General features: G+C 34.3%; 1 protein-coding gene and 1 long non-coding RNA gene across 2 annotated transcripts; one reads left to right on the forward strand and one right to left on the reverse strand.

Annotated features, from left to right (window-relative positions):
* Positions 1-383: 383 nt before the first annotated feature.
* Positions 384-2,836, reverse strand: LOC115877451. The gene is made up of 2 exons (XR_004049352.1): positions 2,717-2,836; positions 384-455 (listed from the first exon to the last, which is right to left on the reverse strand). It is a non-coding gene; the product is annotated as an uncharacterized LOC115877451 (long non-coding RNA).
* Positions 2,837-7,909: 5,073 nt separating this feature from the next.
* LOC115877453 lies at positions 7,910-21,824 on the forward strand. The gene is made up of 3 exons (XM_030893605.1): positions 7,910-8,152; positions 14,391-14,611; positions 21,583-21,824. The coding sequence occupies exons 1-3, from the start codon at positions 8,093-8,095 to the stop codon at positions 21,779-21,781; spliced, it is 480 nt and encodes a 159-aa protein (XP_030749465.1). The 5' UTR covers positions 7,910-8,092; the 3' UTR covers positions 21,782-21,824.
* The last annotated feature ends 380 nt before the right edge of the window (positions 21,825-22,204 follow it).

Consider the following 22,204-nt stretch of genomic DNA (forward strand, 5'->3'; position numbering starts at 1 on the left):
TAGATAGAACTGCAATGAATTCCTCTCTCGTCTAGAAGTTTGAGTATTTCTGATGGAATCTCATCCGGCCCAGCTGCTTTATTATTCTTCGCAAGTTGTTTAGCCTTTTCAATCTCTTCTTTCGTAATAGAATGTCCAATTATTTTCGACTGTAAGTCCGGTCTATTACTCCTCCCTCTTTTTTATACTTCTTTTTAATTTAAACCAGGTCTCTTTGAGAAGAATGGACGCCTTCTTTAAAAGAATAAGAATAGACAGGCGAAAGAGTTCACCTGGATATACCTATATACCTACGGACATACCTATACAACTTATAACTCCAATATAATTTAAATTGAGCAATGTCTACTTACGTTTTCAGTCAATTCTAGTTGATCTTTTGGTTTTAGCAGCAGTTTTCCTCTTTTCCATTCTTCTAATTCGTCAATATAATCTGATCCCACTTTAGATTTCCTCTAAAATAAAAATTATCATTACTTTCTAAAAAAATATTTTCCTAAATAGATGCGTTTAAAAAATATGCAATGTTATAAATAATTTCTTTTCTGCAAGAGAAGATAGAAACTAGCAGCCGAACAAAAGAAGATTTTAACAGATGATACACCTTGATCTGTTAAGTGCATTTTGTTGGTTTGGTAAATCTATTTGCTAGTGAAGAGCCACTGATAAATTTGTGTTTGTGGATTCTAAACCTAGTGACATTTTATAATTAATATACAGGGTGTTTCAAAAAACATGTGCCATCTCTCGTGGGGAGATTTCTCACGTAAAAGTAGGATTTATTTTTCATATCAACATAGATTTGATTCTGCTTTGTTTCCTAGCTACAGGGTGTTAAATTCTTAATAATTTTTCGATTTGTTATAATTTTTTTCCAAGTACTTTTAGTGATTTGAATGAAATTTTAAGGGCAAAAATTACTATAAGTGCTACATATTTTAATGCTAAAAAAGTATAAACTCATCAGAGACGTGCATATGGGTTATCACCATAAACTATCAGTCGAACAAAAGAATACGAACTTCCACTAACCATTAGCCTTTATTATAGACTTTGAGAAGGTTTTCGACTCGATATATCCTAAGGCAATAATAGAAGCACTAACGAAACAAGGTATTGACAGATCTTACATAGCTCTCGCCAATATATACAAAGAAGCCAAGTAGTCCTAATTGCCAATAGTCTTGAAGAACTACAAGTACAAATTAACGAACTAAATATAACCAGCAATTAAGTAGGTCTCAAAATGAATTTAGCAAAAACTAAGTAATGTATAACAAACTAGAAGATAGAAAAGACGTTCTAATAAATAACACTATTTGGGCAACTAATACACAGCTTGGGATTTCTACTACCAGAAATCAACAGAAGAATTAAGTTAGCATGGAGTAAGTACTCCATGTTAAGTATGGAAGAGTATGGAAGAAACTCAATCATATTCAACCACTTTATCTAAAGAAGAAAACACTTAAAATGGACATTAAATAGACACTTAAAATGGACATTAAAAGAAACTGCAGGTCGCACAACGCTCAGTGAAACGAAATATACTGGGAATAACCAAGAAAGACTGTAGAAGGATAGAGTGGACATGATAAACGACCCAGGTAATAGATGTCATCCACAGAATCAAAACAAGTGGCAATGGACAGGACACCTGGCAAGAAGAACGGACAACAGATGGACCACAAAAATTACAGCATGGTACTCCCGAGGAATTAAGAGACCTAGAAGAAGACCAAACCCGAGATGGGGTCATGATATTAGGAAATTAGCAGAAATAACTTGGGCCCGCATAGCCAACAATAGACAACAATGGGCTCAGCTTCAAAGAGAGTCTCCAAATAGGCGAGGGAGGCTACACCATAATTAGAAATGGTTGAATAAGCTAAAAATAATGATGAATATGATTATATGAAGTATTCTAGACTATACCCAGGCTGATATCTATGTATGGCATATTAATAAGATTAACAATAAGTTTCAACGACTTCAGGGAGTTCCAGGATATGTGATTATCGAAGCCTCTAAACAAAAGTCTGTCCAAAGACCGGATATATGACGGTGACAGTTGTCGTCTGTCAGTTTAATTCAAAGGTAAATTGTATTTTCTGTATTTTTTTGAATATCGTCTGTCAAAATCGTTCCTAACTCATTGGCTAGATTTTAGCTGATTCTTTTGAGAAAAAAAGACGCTAATATTAAAGTTAAGAAAGTGAAAATTGTCTCATAACTGACAAATTGGCAAAATTGAGATAAAAATCATCTATACAAGTCAAAAGTCTAAAATACTATGGGTATAGAATTTTTCTGAGCACTATATACTTAGATATCATTTTCAGAAATTGGGTTTAGATTGCGGATCTTAGTCTCTAATGAGAAAATCTGTCACAACTTTAAAAATTAATACTTTTGATTATCTTTTACTGTACTATAGACCTTCGTACTGCGGACACTATTAACTTAGATAACATCTGAAAAAACTGATCTAAGTGGAAAATAACTATTTGTAGCAACTAAAATAATTTTCCATAAATTACTCACAGACATATCTTTTTTCAGATATCAAAAACAAGAGATAAAAAAAGCTAGATTATATTTTGTATTATATATCATTCGAGCTTGTTTAACTTTTTAACTAAAATAAAAGGTTTACAGACTGTAAAGGAGTGCAATGGTATTATTAAGCAAAAATTAAACTTATAGGTATACGAACCCCATTCCTTGGTACCAGAAAAGACTTTTTTGCAGGACGCATTTTTTGTTTTTTACTTTTGTTCTATATTTTTAATTTCTCTCATATATCTTTTACTGCGACTTTGTCAAAACCGACGTGTTCATTTCGTAAACTTCATTGTTTGGTTACCATAGAAACTAGGCAAAGCATTTATAGATTCTCCTAGGGGATTCTCTCTGTCAGTTTTTGGAACTTTGATAGATGGTGCTTATAAATAAATTTGGTAATGTAATAATGGTAAATAATCAATAAGTAGGTAATAACCAGAGTAATAACCAAGAGAGACCGTAAAACGGGCCGCACATTATACAATTTATCGTACTGCAGGTTGTACAACAAAGTTGTTTGAACGACATATCGGATGCACGTTGTCCACGAACATAAACTACTAGTTTAATGTCTGTCGTACAATATACATACATACATACCAAAAGATGGTCACGCAAGGCGTTTTCTTTCATGAGATTTTCTGTGAATGAAAAGCCCGATACGTGATGTTATTTGCCTACCGCACTCCGGACATTCAAAGATCTCATTGCTTTGTTGCCTCTACTTTTTGGTTGTCGCTGTTAACTGAGTTTACAAATCTTCTCCATTTAGTTCTATTGTGAACTGCTTCTTCCCAATGATTCTGCATGTTAATCCCCTTCAAATTTTTGTGGAAAACGTCCTTGTACCTTTTGAGTTGTCCACCCGGCCTTCTCTTACCATCTACACAGCTCAGGAATCGCTCCCATATAACATGGTGGGGATTATAATTGCTCGGTACACTGCAAGTTTCGTTTTTGTACTCAAGTCATGATTGTAGAAAACCCTGTCTTTTAATTTCCAGAATGCTCTTGAGGCGCTGTTAATCCTGTGCTGAATTTTAGAGTCGATATTGTCCTTTTCCGAAATCAAACTCCGATTGCGACCAAATTTGGTGGGTAGGCTATGTGAGCGACGGTGCACACGGTCCCACCCTGCAAAGTTGGATACGACGTTTCGTTTATATCTTCATCAGGGTGGGACTAAGGATTTGATATTGAAGAAAAATGTGGGTCGATTTCGGCATAATTGGGGACGGATTACAGGATAAAGCCATCGACGTTTCGAACCAATGCCTCTAAATCGACGAAATCATCAGGATTTTTCTTACTTATGGGTCGATTGGAACCGAAATCGGTACATGGATAGAGGTACCCGATTGGAGTACTCAGACGGACAGAGGGTCAGAATGTAGAATGAGTAAGAGGTTAATCACTTCGACCTTAAAGATCTATTGTGCCCCCTTTCCTTGAGTCATCACACAATCTATATTCCATCATACACTTGTTGTAGAGGGGACAGGGTATTTCCCATCATCCTCTGACAACAGTTCTTCCTCTGAAGGTACACGCCGCTCTTCACAGTCGAGGAGCTTGCCTCGGCTGAGGAACCCGTGAGGTGGAGGCTGGAGGATCTGTCTCTATTTTCTCCACCTCTTTAACTTGGTCTCTCCTTAGATCTGATACCGGTGTTGTCCCGTATCTATAATAGAGGATATGTCCCTCTTTCTTTATTGCCTCCTTGGATTTGAGGTCAATTCCTATTGTGAGGACCTGACCATGACCCTCCTTCCTCGAGTTGATGACTCGCCAACTCGATGTCCTTACATTGAAGTTCTGACCTTGGATAAGGCTCAGCAGGTATCTTCTCCTTGCTCCTCGGCAGAAAGACCGTTATGGCTGCCCCTTTAGGGATATTTTCTCCCTTCACTGCAACCAGTTCCGGCCCTTGCCAATTTTTAAGCTTAAGTGCGATTTCCACCAACCAATTCGCCGATTCTTCTATCACACACTATGACACAATCTATGAGGATCATGCCACCTGAAAGTGTATCCCCGCAAAACTCAGCTGACCCACATTCTGTAAATCGTTGTGTTGCGATCCGATCGCCACTACTTCGTCCAGTATAGCCTCTTCTAGAGACGTTTGCTGGTCGGTGGTCAGAGCAACCTCTGGGAAATCCTTTGGCAGCACGGTCATTTTCACTTGTCCAGCAATAGCGGCAAAGCTGGTGATACGTCCCTGCTTGCTTCCCGGTGTTGAACGGCTTTCCATCCTGGCTTTTTTCTCTCCCTGCCGGAGAAGAGGTGAGAGGTTCTCGGTCCCTCTCTTGCCTTTTGATGGAGATGAGTCAGGTTGTTTCTTGGTTTCTTTACTCTCCCTTTTCGGAGGAGGACAGAGGGTCATTTTGTACACTAATTTGAATGTAAGCATTCAGGACGTCAAAATTAGTGGTTGGAATTTGCAATTAGTGGAAAAAGTTAACTAAAGCTTCATTCAATACCTCGCAATTAGTGGAATAAATTAGTGGTTTCAATTAGCGTAGAAGTTTGTTCCGTTAATTTCAATGTAAGCACTCAGAACGTCAAAATGAATGGTAGACATTTTCAATTAGTAGAAAATGTTATCAAACTTTTAACTTCTCCACTAATTATACTTCAAAATTTGCGAGAAATGTCATATTGGCTTTTGATTATCTTCCGTCAAGAGAAATTTTGTGGTTAGAAATCGATTCTTTCAATTAGTCGTAGAAGTTTGTTCACCTAATTTTAATGTAAGCATTCAGAACGTTATAATTAGTGGTAGTCATTTTCAATTAGTGGAAAAAGTTAACAAACTTTTGACTTTTCCACTAATTATACTTCAAAATTTGCGAGGAATGTCATTTTGGCCTTTGATTATCACCCGTCAAGAAAAATTTTGGTAAGAAATCAAAAGTTCATTTTTTTATAGCTAAATATTATGCTTTCTCTATGGATACAACAGACTACCGCAAGCTGTTGTTAGGATATTTTATTAATTTTATTGTGTTTTTTAGACATTGTCAATGATCGCAAACTAAAAAGCAATGCTAAAAAAAAGTGTAAAGCTTCATTCAGAACTTCCCCTAGGAGATGCAAGACCTTGTTGTTGGTGGGGAAGCTCCTGGTCAGGTGCTGGAGGGAATCCCCCCTAGCACTTGGCTTGGTCTAAGAAGCATCTCACTCATTGTCTTGTCCCTGACTGTAGTGTCGTGGCCAGGGAATTGCACCAAGACATATAACGATACCGGGCGGGGCTACGGACAACCTCAACTGGGGCACCGGGGGGCATCCCATTGTATTTTACCCCTTACTTCTACATGCGGGGCTCTGTAGAAGTGGACCGACTGTCCCTAGCGACTCATAGGAACACTATGAGATCTGGTAATAATAGTAATAAAAACATCACCGGTGAAGCTGTGGGGAAACCCCCTAGCGACACTGGGAACAGTAACAATGAAAGTTCTAAGGGGCCAAACCCAAAGAGAACTACAGGAGAGGTGGCTGACACTTGCGTGAGACCATCCTCCGCAAGTGGCATACAAGCTACCACCTCCTCAAAGGGTCGGGAGCCTTCCTCCTACCTCTAAACCCAACAGGCGACACAAGCTACCGTTTCGTCTACCCGGCCTGGGTCGTAGCTCCTCGACTGTGAGGGACACGGGTCTCCGTAGGAAGTCCTGGGACTGTATGATGAGTTATAACTCAAGAAAGGGGGACACAATAGATCTCTAAGGTCGCAGAGATTAACCCCCCTCCCACTTATTCTAAATTCTTCTAATTCATTCAGAACCTCGAAATCAGTGGAATAAATTAGTAGTCTCAATTAGCGTAGAAGTTTGTTCCTTTAATTTTAATGTAATCATTCCAAACCTGATTGACTACCTGATTCTTTAAGTATTTGTAAGGCAGAAACCATATCTATTCATGATGCAGTAAAGTTTGCTATTAAAAAGAACTTGCGTAGTGTTATTTTCTTTTCAGATTCCAAAAGTTCAATTCAAAAAATTAGTAAAAATCTCTTTAAAGCATCTGCTGATTATTGGACCTTAAGAACCAAACGTTTAATTTGTTCAGCAAATTCTAATGGTTTTGACATAAGGATTGCCTGGATTCCAGGTCATTCCAATATCTTGGAAAATACAGAGGCAGATTTGTTGGCTAATATTGGAAAAGATTTAAAAATTCCGAAATGTATGGAGATGGATTCAATAAATATTTTTAATTCAATTAAAACTGATATTTTGTGTAATTATAAAGAAAATTGGAAATCTCGTATGAAAGGAAAAAAGCATGTGTATTTTAATATACAAACAATCTTCCCAGATAAACAATGGTTTAAAAATTTCCAGTATATAGATAGAAGACATATTACAACGTTAATTAGAATGCGTCCAGACCATTGCTTAACAAAAAACAATTTATATAAAATTAAAGTGAAGGAAGATCCATACTGTGAGTGTGGCTCTGTTGAAGACCTAAATCATATCTTTTTAGAATGTCCTATAAATTTATTGTTTAATTTGGATTTATATAAAAAATTTATTGAAATTAATTTTCCTACTCCACTATCAATATTTACAGTTTTGTCTAAGCCAAGTGAAAAATTAATAGAAACTATTATGATATTTTTAAACATTAATAGAATTAAATTATAATGCTCAACTTTCTATTTTTTATTTTCTTTTTGTTTCAGTTTCCGAATGCAGTCTGTTTGTGTGACCTCTACCCTCTGTGCCTTTGTTTGTGATATAATCTTCCTTTCAGCACGTCATTTATATATTTAATAAATAATAATAATAACATTTTAGTCACAGGTTACCTTCATAGAAGTTAGTTATATTCACAGCCATCATAAAAAAAGAAGAAGAAGATATTAGGCTTTCTCTATGGATACAACAAACTACCGCAAGCTTTTGCTAGGATACTCTATTAATTTTAATTGTGTTTTTTTAGACATTGTGATTGATCGTAAACTAAAAAGTATAAAGTGTAATTGAAACCGCTAATTGCGAGGTTCTGAATGAAGCTTTTGTAAGAACTTTTGCTTCAAATATGCGCACATAGTGCACACACATTTTTTTTAATTAATAATTTTATTTTGTAATAAGTTTCCGAAATTATCCTTGCCACGATCCTGCTGTCCAGTATTTAATTTCAAAATACAATAGAAATAGACACAGCGCTAATCGCATAACACGAATACCAACGAAAACGATGAAAATGTAAATACTAAAGCGAACAAAGCCAATAGTGCGGTTAGGTGGAAATTCTTCCCCCACATTTTCCAGCCGCCTCCCCGTATTGATTTTCCTGCCGAAAATGCGATAGGATAGAGACGGGACTTTCCACCTCCGTCGCCAGTCAGCAGCTGTTTTGTGCGAAAACCAGGTCGAGGTGACGTTGTCACGTTTGGAACCGATTAAATTCTCTTTTTTTGGCAAATATCCTATAGCAAAACGGTGCAAAAACACGCGACTAAGATGTAAATTATGGGTTGGTGATTGTCGCTGCGTTCACAAACGACATGGAAGACAGCGGCATAGATAGCGGAGATCATAACGGAGATGGGAATCTGAAACAAACGGTAGTAAATGTTTTTGTTATCTTATAGTTCAATATTGGTTTCTTTAAATACGTGTTTTAGCAAAATAAAACACTAATTCACCACAATACACCAAAACAGTTTACTTTTTCAGTGATTTTCAGTGCAAAAGTAAAGTGTTTTTTTACCTGGTTAGTGTTTTTTGTTCTTGTTACACATCGAATTCAATTAATATGAATGTATTAACGTGAAACTTTCTATATTGTGTTTTATATATAAAATACTAAAAAATGTTTACCCATTTTTTTTCATTGCTTTTATTTTTTTTATTTTAGTAAATTCTTAATTATTTCTTTCTTAATTTTTTTAATTCTTTTTCTAAATAAATTTATTGAAATAATTAAATCTAATGCATAAGCTATACCTATTCTGCTTATATTATAATCAATGAAATTTTTATTGAAATCGAATTATACAGCAAGGTTTTTTTGCATACAGCAAAAGTTTTATTTAATTGAAGTGAAATTTTGTGAGCTTATGTAAGTCAATTTAAAGCATTTTCTAAAATTATGAGAGTTCTACGGGGTGTCCCCCAAAAAAGTTACAAATTAAAGTTATGTTTTTTGTAATAGAACACCCTATATATTAATTGATTTTTGGATTCTAGTATAAAAATAACGGTTTGTTTCATTAGAAAAGTATATAACTGAAATGTATAGTTTTTGAAATACATTCACAGGCATGAAAAATGAGCACCTTAAAACTTTGATGTATTTTAAAGGTTAACATATTTTGTTTTAATGAACCGATTTTGATGATTTTTTAAGGAGTGTGTTGCCAAATTATTTGACTTTTTAGTATCTTTTTCTAAATTAAAAATGAAACTCCCCATCTGTTAATTATACGAGGGAAAAAATGTTGATATTTTGGTACAAGTTTGAAACACCCTGTGGAATATGTTAAAACAGCAATAAATTTAAAAATCATTTTATCATCTAGATACATCCTTTCTCGATGTTTTGTTTTTTGTTCATCTCATTAGTTTTATTTTTGTTGGAAATATTCGTTTTTGAACAAGACACTAACATTTTTTCGTAATTTTTACATTAAGACCATGCCTTTGCTTTTGGGCCTAGTCAACATATCTAGTAAGTTCTGGTCCCGAAGCGGGCCTTCTTGACATAATATTTGCTTCATTTAATCTTCTTATATTCCATTAGTTAATAAATACGTTCCTTACGTGCAATTCATTATCAATTTGAAAAGAATTAGTTACAGAATTCATCTGTGTTTCTTAGCTTGCATATTAAAAAAAAAACAAGTTAAAGAAACATAGATGCTCTCTTATTTCAACCACAACTTTTGAGTGTAGTGGTAATAATAAGAGGGCATCTGTGTTTCTTAATTTGTTTAATACCTCTTTTAGAACATTTACTTTAATTAAATGTACATTACTTTGTTACGACTTTAATAAGCAGCCATCTGTGGATTTTAAATTGTTTACTAATAATTAGTCCAATTTTTGGAAACTTAATCCATTAGTCCATTTACGTGAATTAGAGAACTTGTAATAAACTGTTAAGAAAGACGAATTAAAATTTCTATTACTGCGAAAAAAAGAACATTATACAGGGTGAGTCTTAAATAAGTGCAAATATTTTCAGGGCTGGTAGATCTCGATAAAAGAAACATATTTTCTCTTTATCGTTTATCAAATAAGTCCAAAATAACCTAGATGTTTTACTTTGAAAATTTAAAAAAAATTATTTTTTGCTTAAGTTTTGAGAACCATTGGATCTTTTCGGCTGTCATTTTTGTAAATTTAATCTACTATCTATGTAGCCATATTATAAATACACCATTAAGTTTTTTAACTAAAAATAAAAAAAAACTTTTTATAACCTTAAAAAAATTCCAAATTTTCATTTTTTTTTGTAAAGAAAACCTCACACTCCAATAGTAATAGATCTATTATACTATAGTGTACAGGGTGGGTCAAATTCGACGCTTTTAAATGGAAACAACCTTTCCTATAGGAGATAGACAAAAACTAATATCGGTGTCTGGAGCTCAATTTTTGTCAAAAACATGATGGTGAAAACCGCATATCGATATCTGTTACCGTTTCGGAGTTACGGGGTGTTTTTCAAAAATATGCATTTTTAACAAATCGCTGTAACTTTTTTGCTTTATATTTTTATGAAAACATTTTTACGTAGAATTTAATGGTTTAAGTATAATTTTTTTAAAATTAATAATTTAAGAATTATCAACAGAAAATTTGATTTTTATATGGGACACCCTGTATATTTTAATTTATTGAAAAGAATTTAAAGTTACCTTTCAAAAAATATAACACACTTGATATTTTGCTCGATTCCTCTTCGAGATATAGAGTATATAAAAATTCGCCCGCTTTAAATAAGTAGGCTTTGAACGGCACCGGCTGTAATGCAAAAAAATTCTAGCTGTGAGCATCAATTAAAACGAAAATAATATTTTCTATGACAGATGCAGAATTTTATTACAATATAAAATATATTTAACCAACATCAACACATTTAAACTATATTTAATAACAATAAAAATAAATAGCAAACCAAGACATGAGATTTTGCTACAGGTGTTCGACATATCGACCGTCTTCTGTTATGGACAGACGGGGCTTTTTGAACATTTCTCGCGATTTCATTAACTCAGTGGGGGTGAAAGATACCCTCATAATTGCTAAGTGTTTCTAATTTTTGTCTAGATTATACGGAAGAATAAGGAACCTTTATTCTTCCGCAAATATATCCATAGGATTAGATCCATGGCCACTAAGTCAGGCGGCCTCGACGGCCAACGGCTGGGATCTTGGTTAGATATTCAATTATTCTTGAAATTGGCTGTTTGTTTCTAATTCTTGTCTAGATTATACGGAAGAATAAGGAACCTTTATTCTTCCGCAAATATATCCATAGGATTAGATCCATGGGCACTAAGTCAGGCGGCCTCGACGGCCAACGGCTGGGATCTTGGTTAGCTATTCAATTATTCTTGAAATTGGCTGCAAAAATTTGCTGATAACTTCAGCGTTCAGAGGCTGCGCGTCATCTTGCTGGAAAATATGTTTTTGAGTTCCATTAAGCGCATATCATCAATAAGGGGTCCAAAGCCTACTAGTTAAAAGTGGCGAATTTTTAAAAATTCTGTACTTCGAAGCGGATTATAACAAAATATCAAGTGAGCTATATTTTTGGAAAGGTAATTTTAAATTCTTTTCAGTTAATTAAAAATATAGAGGGTGTCCCAAAAAAATCAATTTTTCCGATGATAACTCTTAAATTATTAATTTTAAAAAAATTATACTTAAACCATTAAATTCTGCGTAAAAAGGTGATTTGGAAATGCTTTCATAGAAATACAAAATTTTCCACAGTAAAAAAGTTACAGCGATTTGTTAAAAATGCACATTTTTGAAAAACACCCCGTAACTCCGAAACGGTAACAGATATTGATGTGCGGTTTTCACCATCATGTTTTTGATGAAAATTGAGCTCCAGACACCGATATTAGTTTTCGTCTATCTCCTATAGAAAAGGGTGTTTCCATTTAAAAGCGTCGAATTTGACCCACCCTGTACATATGGTATGCCCACGGAATGTTGGAACATCCTGAATATTCCTTTGGTAGATAGTGTATTTATAGAGATCCATAATTTCTATTTAACTTTTATATCTGCTTTTATTAAGTACAGAATTTTAACAAATGAAAAAACAAAGATAGTTTGTACTTCCGTTATGTTATGTGTTTGCTATTTTTTGTTTGGTCTTTTTAATATTTCTGCCAATAATTAAACAGTTTGAGATTGTCAAAACAAAAATTAGAAAAGTTGTGCCTATATTTAGAGCATGATATTAAACTTAACATTTTAAAATGCCTCGTATTCCCAAACGGCTTTGAGAAAATCTAAAGGTTAACATAAACTCATTGCTCTAGTTTCTACGAAGTCATTTAAGAGGTATTATTTAAGTACCTTTGCATATACAGAGTGACCCTGTTTGAACTTGCAATAGAAGTTTCTAGAGAACTAAAATATCTACAGTATGGTCACCGGATTGGTCTTCACCACAGGAAAAACTTTTTTATTATTGACATTATGTGAAAAATGCATTCTTTTTATACATCTTTGCTGGATTTATAATAATTTTTATAAAAGGGGGACATTTTTTTAATTTATTTATTAATATCTCTGAAACTATCAAAACATATTTAATAACATTTTAGAGTTATGTAAACTGATCAGAAGGGAATCCAGAAATGCTTTAATATATAGGGTGTTCCTTGCTACAACTTTTTTTACGACTCTTTCGTTTAAATTTTATGGATCCGTGCTGGCCGCGATTCAATTAAACAAATATTATTCGTAATATATAAAAAACGGAAAAATGTAGAAAAAAATATTTTATTGGGGAGGCAATGTGCACAATTTAAAATTATTTTGAAATATTCGTGTTTCAGAACTGATATCCATACCCATATTTTTTCTTAAGGAACACCCGGTATTTTATTTAATTTTTGGATTCTTGAGCCCAAAAAAAGGCATTTATTATAAGGGTACATATGTTTAAAATCTTTGGTTTATTGAGATATTTAAACATATTTAAATATGCATGCTAAAATACAATAGACTATCAACACCCTGTACATTACTTTTCAGAATTAATTTTTATACTGAGTTTAAAGCTAGAGAAATAAACTTTACTAAAAAATTTGATTTTTTCCTTAAATGTATACAGGGGTGTCAAAAATTGCTGGTCTATTTTAAATATTTATTTTACATGAAAACTTCGTTATTTCAAAAGCACACCCTGTATTTTTTTAAATAAATCAAAGCAGATTCAAATGCTCTTTCAAACTATATTAGGGTTTTCTTAACAAAAAGCGATTTTTCAATAAAATGGCAATCAGGATGGCTGGTGTCGCCATGGCAATTTTTTAGTGACAGTAACGATTTTAAATTTATTTACATTAGTTTAATAAGTAAGTATTCATTATTTTATCAAGAAAAATAAAGCAGTATCTTCGGACGGAACGAATGAATATGTTACTAGTGATTTTATTTTATGAGGAAAATTGCTTTTTGGCTTCAAGAGCTTATGCCCAAAGATATCCAAATAAGAATTTTCCTGATAAGCGTTCCTTTGAAAAACTACTTGTCCTATTTCGCAGAGTGTCGTTTATAAAAAAAACCTATTAGGCAGAAACCTGTGGTTGGAAGTGAAGACAATGAATTTGCCGTAATTGGCTCTTTTATAGAAAATCTATACCGGGTGCGTCTCAAAAGTGACTCGCCTCTATAACTTTTTTATTTTTTCAGATAAAAAAAACGAGATTTGGTATGTTAGTATATGACATAAATTAGGATTGATTGACGTATTCAATTGTTTTTGGTCATTTCCTGTTTCATCGGAAATGACTACAACTTTTGATTTTTAAATGACAACCTCGGTATTTTTTTACTTTATTCGATAGAAAATGACATTCTGAATAGAATAATATCATATGTCAACTTTTGACATTCTCTCTTAATAAAAAATTGTATTTTAAACTTCAATCTAGGGTGCCATGAATACGTTAAAAACACTAATTCTTAATCAAGGAGCATTGGAAAAATAGATTTGGTCGTCTAATGTTTTTAGTGTCTTGTCCTGGCCATTTAGAAAATGCTCAAATCTGATTTAAAGCTTATTAGCATATTTGGAAAAAGCATTTTTTACTAATACTTTGAAACCACACACTTGGTATTTCGAGTCAAATTTTTGTTACGGATCGCAAGTTATAATTTCAAATAAACCATATGCAAAAATGTCAAAAGTTGACATATGATATGTCATTCTATTCAGAGTGTCATTTTCTGTCAAATAAAGTAAAAAAAAATACCGAGGGTGCCATTTAAAAATTAAAAGTTGTAGTTATTTCCGGTGAAACAGGAAGTGACCAAAGACAATTGAATACGTCATTCAATCCTAATTTATGTCATATACTAACATACCAAATCTCGTTGATTTATCTGAAGAAATAAAAAAGTTATAGGGGCGAGTCACTTTTGAGACGCACCCGGTATTGCTGTTTATTTAAATGCGTTTTGTAGTAAATTGTTCACACTCCAATAATGTGGTTGCATTCTTGAAATTTCTTTTATAGACACACAGATCAAGTAGACGTACTTTATAATAATCCACAATTCGTCAACATACGAGACACGTTTTCTAACTGACCGCCGACTTTTTTCCAGCCCAGCGACAGCTCGAGCTCGGGGAGCGGCAGGTCGCCGGCCAGGATGCCCTCGGCCGCGGCCGCCCGCCACATGCAGAGGAAACTGGAGTCGCGCATCGAATGTGCCAAACGACACGCCGCAGACTTTAATCAGACGCCATCGCTCATTCCTATCCAGAGGCTTCCGATACCGGGCGCGAAGGACCACCAGCCGCTGGTGCAGTGGGATACAGACGATAGGCAAGTTAATGGTATATAATAGGTTTGTTCCAACCAGCATTTCGGGATCGTTTCGAAATCGTACTCGAATCGGTTTTCTTGCACTTTGTTAGCATGCACGGACAAAGTTCGGATAGTTTCGTGACGGTACAAAAAGTATCAACGTTGGAACGCTCTGTGGATTGTTTTCGGGACTGTCAAAAGTGTCAAGCGTGCGTGTATCGATCGGTTTTTTGTTTTTGTTTAGAATTTCATAACATAACCCTATTATTAGCCGACCATACCAACAGGTATGATAGGCTATTAAGATCGGCAAAAAAGTTTTTTTTATTTCACTCAAAATGAGTCATAAATGACCTAAATACAAAATATTTTCATGGTGTCTGTCTGTCCGTCTGTCTGTAACACAATAACTCAAAAACCGCTAAACCGATTTTAACCAAGTTTGGCACAAAAATACTGTGGCACCCGAGAATCTGGCCATTAGTTTTTGGTGTGGGGGTGGGCTTTGGTGTGTGGGGGAGGGTATGGGACGGGGTTAAAAATTTAAAAGAATCTCTCCAAAATTACAGTGGCTAGCGAAACGCGGTTTTCAATTTAAGATTAGGAATAAGATTTGCAACAAAATTTGTAATAACATCAAAATCAGTCAAAGTCGCAGTTTTCGAGATAAAAAAAATTGGAAAAATTCCTTTACTTTGAAACTAAAAGAACTGCCTACCATCTTTTTATTAACATATTTTAGTATGGATGGCTATACGTGCCTGCCGGCGCCAATTTTGTTTGTTTGCAATTTGTAATAATAATAATTATTATTCTTGAAATGGAGAATCAGAATCCAGTAATTGTTGGTTAGTGTTGTTTCAACTGTATACTCACTAACTCACTTACCTATCCTCTCTTTTATGATCCTGTTATGCGTAGTTTTCTGTTATTTCATTACCGTGGTAGAATCTTTGAACATTATTTTATAAATAAAAAATTAATTAATATTTCCGAACGATTTACTCCACATAACAAGCAAAAGTATAACGCACACGTATTCGAATTCGTAAAAAACAGTCGGACGCCGGATCAGAATCAGCTGTTAAAAATCGATAATCCCTGCCAATATGCTTTAATGCGCAAGTCAACCCAAACATTTCTCAATTTGGACCATGAATCTGTTACGTTCTGAAATCGTAACTGAACGATCCCAAGGTAGGTTGGTACGCAAATAGGATCGTCCGATAACCGTGAAATCTCGGTTGGAACAATTGGCCATTTGAATTACTGCGCACGGGCGTGATCGTTCGGTGATGGTTCTGCGGCGGGTTGGAACAAACCTAATAATTAATGATTAATTTTAGATTAGATAATATTTTTGTTTCACTTCTGCCTTTACAGATCTATTTTGGTCTTCTTCTAGGTCTCTTAATTCCTTGCGGGTACCATGCTGTAATTTTTGTGCTCCATCTGTTGTCCGTCCTTCTTGCCAGGTGTCCTGCCCATTACCACTTGAGAAATTTGATTCTGTGGATCGCATCTATTATCGTGATCATTTGTCGTATCAATTCTATCCTTTTGCGATATTTTTTGGTTATTTCCAGCATATTCCGTTCCATTGAGCATTGTGTGACTTGCAGTTTCCTTATAATGTTCGTTTTAAGTGTCCAGATTTCACATGCATATGTCATGACTGGTAGTACACATTGGTCGAATGTTTTCTTTTTTAGATAAAGTGGCATTCTAGATTTGAATATGATTGAGTTTCTTCCATAAGTACTCTATGCTAACTACTGTCGATTTCTGGTAGTAGAGAACCCGAGTTGTGTATTAGTTGTTCCAAATATACAGGGTGAGTCTTAAATAAGTGCAAATATTTTATTTCGATATTAATTCGGTATATTTTGACCCCAGGAACACGTCTATGAGTTTTTTTTCTAAAAAAAATCGTGCATTTTCTTTTAAATTTCCCTGCATATTTTTCGAAAACTTTTTAGAACTGCCAGTTTTTTCACCGCAAATTTTCCCACGGTATAATTTCTTAATCTTAATTATCATAGTTACGGCTTTAATCCGGCTTACGGCTTTAATCTTTAATTTGGTTCCGGCACTAAAAGATACGCAAATACAGAAAAAATCCGGTGGCTCTCAAAATTTTTTCACAAAAAAATCATTTTTTTTTATTTTCAAACTTAAATAACCCGGTCATTTTGGACTTATCTGAAAAATGGTAAAGAGAAAATATGTTTCTTTTAGAGATCTACCAGCACTGAAAATATTTGCACTTCACTCACCCTGTATACAGGGTGCTACAAATTCGAGGTACGAGCATTGGTATCTCGGAAACCGTAATAGATACGAAGATAGTTAAATTAGGGCAAAGTTGCGCCTTGGAATGTTCACCAAGATGCAATTAAAATAGTTTCAAAAATTTCAAGAATTGCTGAGTTTTTCGGAAAAATGGATTTTTTTGAAAATCAATTTTATTTTTTCCTGTCGTTACTTTTTAGAAAATCAAAAAACTAATTACATATTCTCATAGGCACTTTATTAGGGCTATAAGATAGTATTTTTAGATTTTCAAATTAGCTGATAATATATAAGATATAGAGGCTAACTTATTTTTTTTAAATACGGACCTGCAAACAAAACTATTTAATTATTATTTAAAATAATTTCAAGCCCGACTCTGGTTTTTTAAAATGTTTAATCTGATTATATTCATCGCAACAATATTGATCAGCGCTAATTATTAACATTGAATAAGGAAAATCGAGCCAACTGAAAAATTCAAATAAATAAAAACCAGGTCAGCAATTTATAGATATCTTTTTAAAATTTGAACATTTTTTTATTGTGAATTTGAGATCTCAGTGTACGATCTAATAATATGCATAATATTAAACGTAGTTATTATAAATAAATCAACTTCTACAAACTAGTTCCCAATGCTCTACATGTTTGAAAGGGTTACCGCTCTCTCTATTGCATAAATTTATAAATCGTTAATTATTTACAGTTCTTGGAACATATCTTCTTCTTATACTTCCGAATGCATTTTGTACTCTTTACTCTTTCTTGTAAATGTTGAAAAATATTGATTTTGTTTGGATTTTTTATTTTTTATTGCATTTTATTTTCCGTCTTCAATGTTTTACCCAACGTCATTTTAAGTTTGAAGGCTTATCAATATTGTAACCATGAAAAGATTAAATATTAAAAAAAACAGAGCCGGACTTGAAATTAGTTTAAATAATTTGTGTTCAAATGTCCGAAACAAAAAAAAATATAGTGTGGCACATCATTGTACTCAGGAGACCGAGTTCTTTCAAAAACTGAAATAAAACATGCAGGTCCGTATTTAAAAAAATTAAGTCGGCCTCTGTATCTCAGACAGGAAAAAATAAAAAATTGAAAAAAATTCGTTTTTTCCAAAAAACTCAGCAATCCTTGAAATTTTGAAAACTTTTTTGATGGCATCTTAGTGAACATCCCAAAGCGCAACTTTGCACCAATTTAACCATGTTCGTATCTATTACGGCTATCGAGATACCAATGCTCGTACCTCGAATTTGTAGCACCCTGTATATTTTTCTACTATTTCCAGTGTTATTTATTAGAATGTCTTTTCTGTCTACTAGTTCGTTGGACATTACTTTAGTTTTTGTTAAATTGATTTTGAGACCTACTTTATTGCTGGCTGTATTTAGTTTGTTAATTTGTGCTTGCAGTTCTTCAGGACTATTGGCAATTAGGACTATGTCATCAACGAATCTTTTTTTTTTTTTTTTAGAGGAGGAGGAAATCTTGCATAAGACGGAGTGTCAGATTCCTACTGACTAAAACCACCTCCCCTTCTCTACGACACATCACGCCGGTACCGCTTTCGCATTTCTTCGACGTGAGGACTGTCTACGTATTTCTACGTGCTTCTTCCTCTTTAGTTTTTATGATTCCTTTTATCACTGTATAGGCCAGAGTCCAGTTTTTTTCTCCTCCTTTCAGGCTATTCATCATAGTTTCTGCTGTAAAAGGAATGCTTATAGCTATATAGTACTGATGTCTTAACACCGACCATCTTGGACATTCGAACAAGGTATGTTGAGCATCATCTAACTCGTTACAGTATACACAGTGGTTTGTTGGTGATTTCGTTCGGTTAAATAGAAAACTTTTGAAACACCCATGGCCCGACAGGGTCTGCGTGGTATAATAATCTACTTCACCATATAGCCTCTCTATCCATTCTCTAATATTAGGAATTAAACTATACGTCCACCATCCATACTTGCCGTTGACCCATTCTTCTTGCCATTTTATCCATAGTTTACTTCGAGCTACAGTTTTCAAAGTTCTTGGTAGGTTTCAACTCGTTCTTGAACCAAGAGATGCATTGGGGGTATACCCGTTATAACGCGAACAGCCTCTGCAGAAATGGTTCTGTAGGCACTACTGACTCTTATAGCCGCTGTACGCTGTATACTGTTTATTTTCTGTCTATATTTATTATTTTCCATTGCCTTGTACCATATAGGTGCAGCATATAGAAGTTGGGAGTGAATGACCCCCACTAGAACCCTTCTCTTAGAAGCTCTTGGTCCAGCGGCATTTGGAAGTAGACGCGACAGTACAGCTAATGTTTTGCTTGCTTTGGTTACCGTTTTATCAATGTGCTCGCCAAATTTCATTTTGGTATCAAGCCATACTCCTAAGTATCTAATGGTTTTGCTGAGTTTAATTTCTACGTCTTCAAGGTTAAAATGTATTTCTGAAATTTTCCTTTTGGTTGTCAACAAAACTGCCTCCGTCTTGTGTGGGGCTAATTGAAGTTTATTTTTTTTTCATCTAATTTAAGACTCTAATCAAACTAGTGTTGGCAGTGTTCATCAGTGCCTCTTCAGTTTTTGCAACTACCACCATTGCCAGATCGTCCGCAAATCCAATTAGTTTGGCACCCTCAGCCATTTTTGTCTCAAGAAGGTCGTCGTATAAAATATTCCACAGGGTGGGACCCAGTACCGAGCCCTGTGGTAGCCCACTATTAATCTCCACAATTTTAGCCTGGTTATCTGCTTCTAGTATCAACTTCCTGTCTGATAGATATGATGCGATAAGTCGCATTAATCTCTTCTCGATGCCTCTCTTTTTTAATCTATCCAGAATAATTTGCCAGGATGCGCTATTAAATGCGTTTCTTACATCTAGAGTTATCACATCACATAGCTTTCGTTCAGCAGATAGCTTTCAATTCAGCAATTGCTCCAACCGTTTGTCTGCCTTTTCTAAAACCAAACTGATAGTTTGAGAGCCCTCCTGTTCTATCTAGTTCTTCATTCAGTTTATTTAGTATCAAGTGCTCATATAGTTTACCCTGTGTATCGAGAAGACTAATCGGACGGTAGGCTGCTGGACTTCGAATTCTACTTTCACTCTTTTGAAGTAGGATCAGCTTTGATTGTTTCCATTCCTCTGGGAAGATTTGTGCCATTACTAGTCTATTATATACTTTTAATGTATATTCTGGTAGGTATAAAACTGCTTCTTTTAGTATCTCAGTGGGTATAATGCTTGGTCCTGGAGTTTTGCCATTTTTAAGTTTATTACAAGCCGCCAGTAGCTCGTCCTTATTAAAGCTTAGTATTCTATCAGAGATCGTTATATTATTATCACTATTATCACAGTTTACGGTTTGATTTATATCACAGATGTTGTTATCACAGAAGTTATCACAGACTTTTGGGTGTATAGGGAAGAGATAAGCTACTACTTCTTCCGTACAATCCATATCCAAATTTGGTCTTGGTTGAAAGCCATCTCATTGCTATTTTGTAACCATTCCCAAAAATATCTCTGTCAAGATCTTCGCATAGATTCTTCCAACTTTTTTGTTTTGATCTTTTAATCGCATTTCTAAGATCTTTTTTGGATTTTTTATATTCTTCCCAGAGTTCGCTTAATAATGGTAGGCTTTTGTGCGCTTGTCTTCTATATGATCTTCTCTTCCTTAAGCACTGACTTCTAAGATTCGCAATCTCCTCATTCCACCAATATACCGGTTACCCTCTTTTGCTCTTTTTCTTCTTTGGCATTGTTCTATCACAGATTCTGGTTAGTAGTTCATTGAAACATTTGACGCTGGTACTTTCAGACTTTTGGTCAATTTTCCTTAATTCGTCTTTTAGCTTTTGTTTATTTAGTTTATCAACACGCCAGCCCCTGTTATAAGTTTTAATACTTTTTGTTTGTACATTGTTAACACATTCGAACGTTATCTACTGATGATCGCTGAGGGACTCTCTATCCATAACTGCCCATTTTTGTATATTAACATTTCAACGTATATTAACATCAACGAATCTTAGATTGTCAAGTTATTCTTCATCTATTTTTTATCCTTTGTAGATCCAGTCCAGTTGACGGAAGATTTCATCTAGTTCTGTTTGGGGTATTTTTCCTCCGTTCATTTGGCCTCCCTGTCGTACTCCTTTGCCAGTTGGGAACTCTGGGGTTGTTCTATATATCATTATATGCTCTTGGTTTCGCTCTTTGTATAATATTGGCGAGAGTTTCTATGTAAGGGCCATCAATACGTTGTTTCGCTAGGGCTTCTATTATTGCCTTAGGATATATCCAATCGAAAGTCTCTTCAAGTCGAAACTCTTCTCAATCTTGAATAAGCATTGGTAAAACCACGAATTGAATAATTTTAAATTTAAGATTTGGGTTATTAAGTTAAAGAAAAAGTGGTTAGGTGGTGGTTGATCTGTCTAAATGAACCGATTGGATATTACATAAAAGAGCAAAAAAAAATACGTTTGTTGAATATTGCCCAAATTTTTGTTATTTTAAATTATTCAACCCAATGTATATTTTTAAAAAAATCAAAATATTAATAAAGTTGACGTACTTTTTATCCACTTGGAAAATCGAGTTTTATATTGTGTGAAAAAAATACGTCATTGCATGTTTCAATACCGACTATATCTAATTTTCTGATGTTGTTTTAGTGAGGAAGACATCGTGAATTTCTTCCCCTTATCCAGAAAGGAATCCAGAATGCACCAGGAACTGACAGACACCTTCAGCATTGAGGAGATGAGCATATCAGGCGATGACGACGACGAAGACGACCTACATTTAGTGCCACCGCAAACAGTATATAAGAGATTCGATTGTTGTCCGTTTAACTTTTGTGTTATACTATAATCTAATATGTCACATTTAATAGATAAATACATTTTTTAATAGAAAGCGATATGTGTAGTATTTTTTGTACAAAGTCTGTCCAAATTGTGAAGAGTTCAAAAATTGATAGTAAATGCAATTTACCGGTAAATTAAAATCAGGCAGCAATAATTGTTAGTGTCATATATTCTCTCCCGTTGGACAGACTTTAGTACACGTGAATATTAGGGTGATTAAAAAAAATAAAAAATAAAATTTTTTCTTGTAAACAGGCTCAAAAGTTTCAATTTGACTTAAAAAGATACCACTTAAAATGTGAGCCCTTAATATTAATATTAAGACTGTCCACATCACGTTTTTCTATTTTCCATAATGATACCATGGAAAAATTTTGTTCTGCACCATATGAATTTTATTGCTAGCCTGTCGTGTATCATAAAAAAT

Source organism: Sitophilus oryzae, unplaced genomic scaffold, assembly GCF_002938485.1.
Source record: "Sitophilus oryzae breed Bouriz unplaced genomic scaffold, Soryzae_2.0 scaffold_1492_pilon_pilon, whole genome shotgun sequence".
Classification (NCBI taxonomy): domain Eukaryota; kingdom Metazoa; phylum Arthropoda; class Insecta; order Coleoptera; family Curculionidae; genus Sitophilus; species Sitophilus oryzae.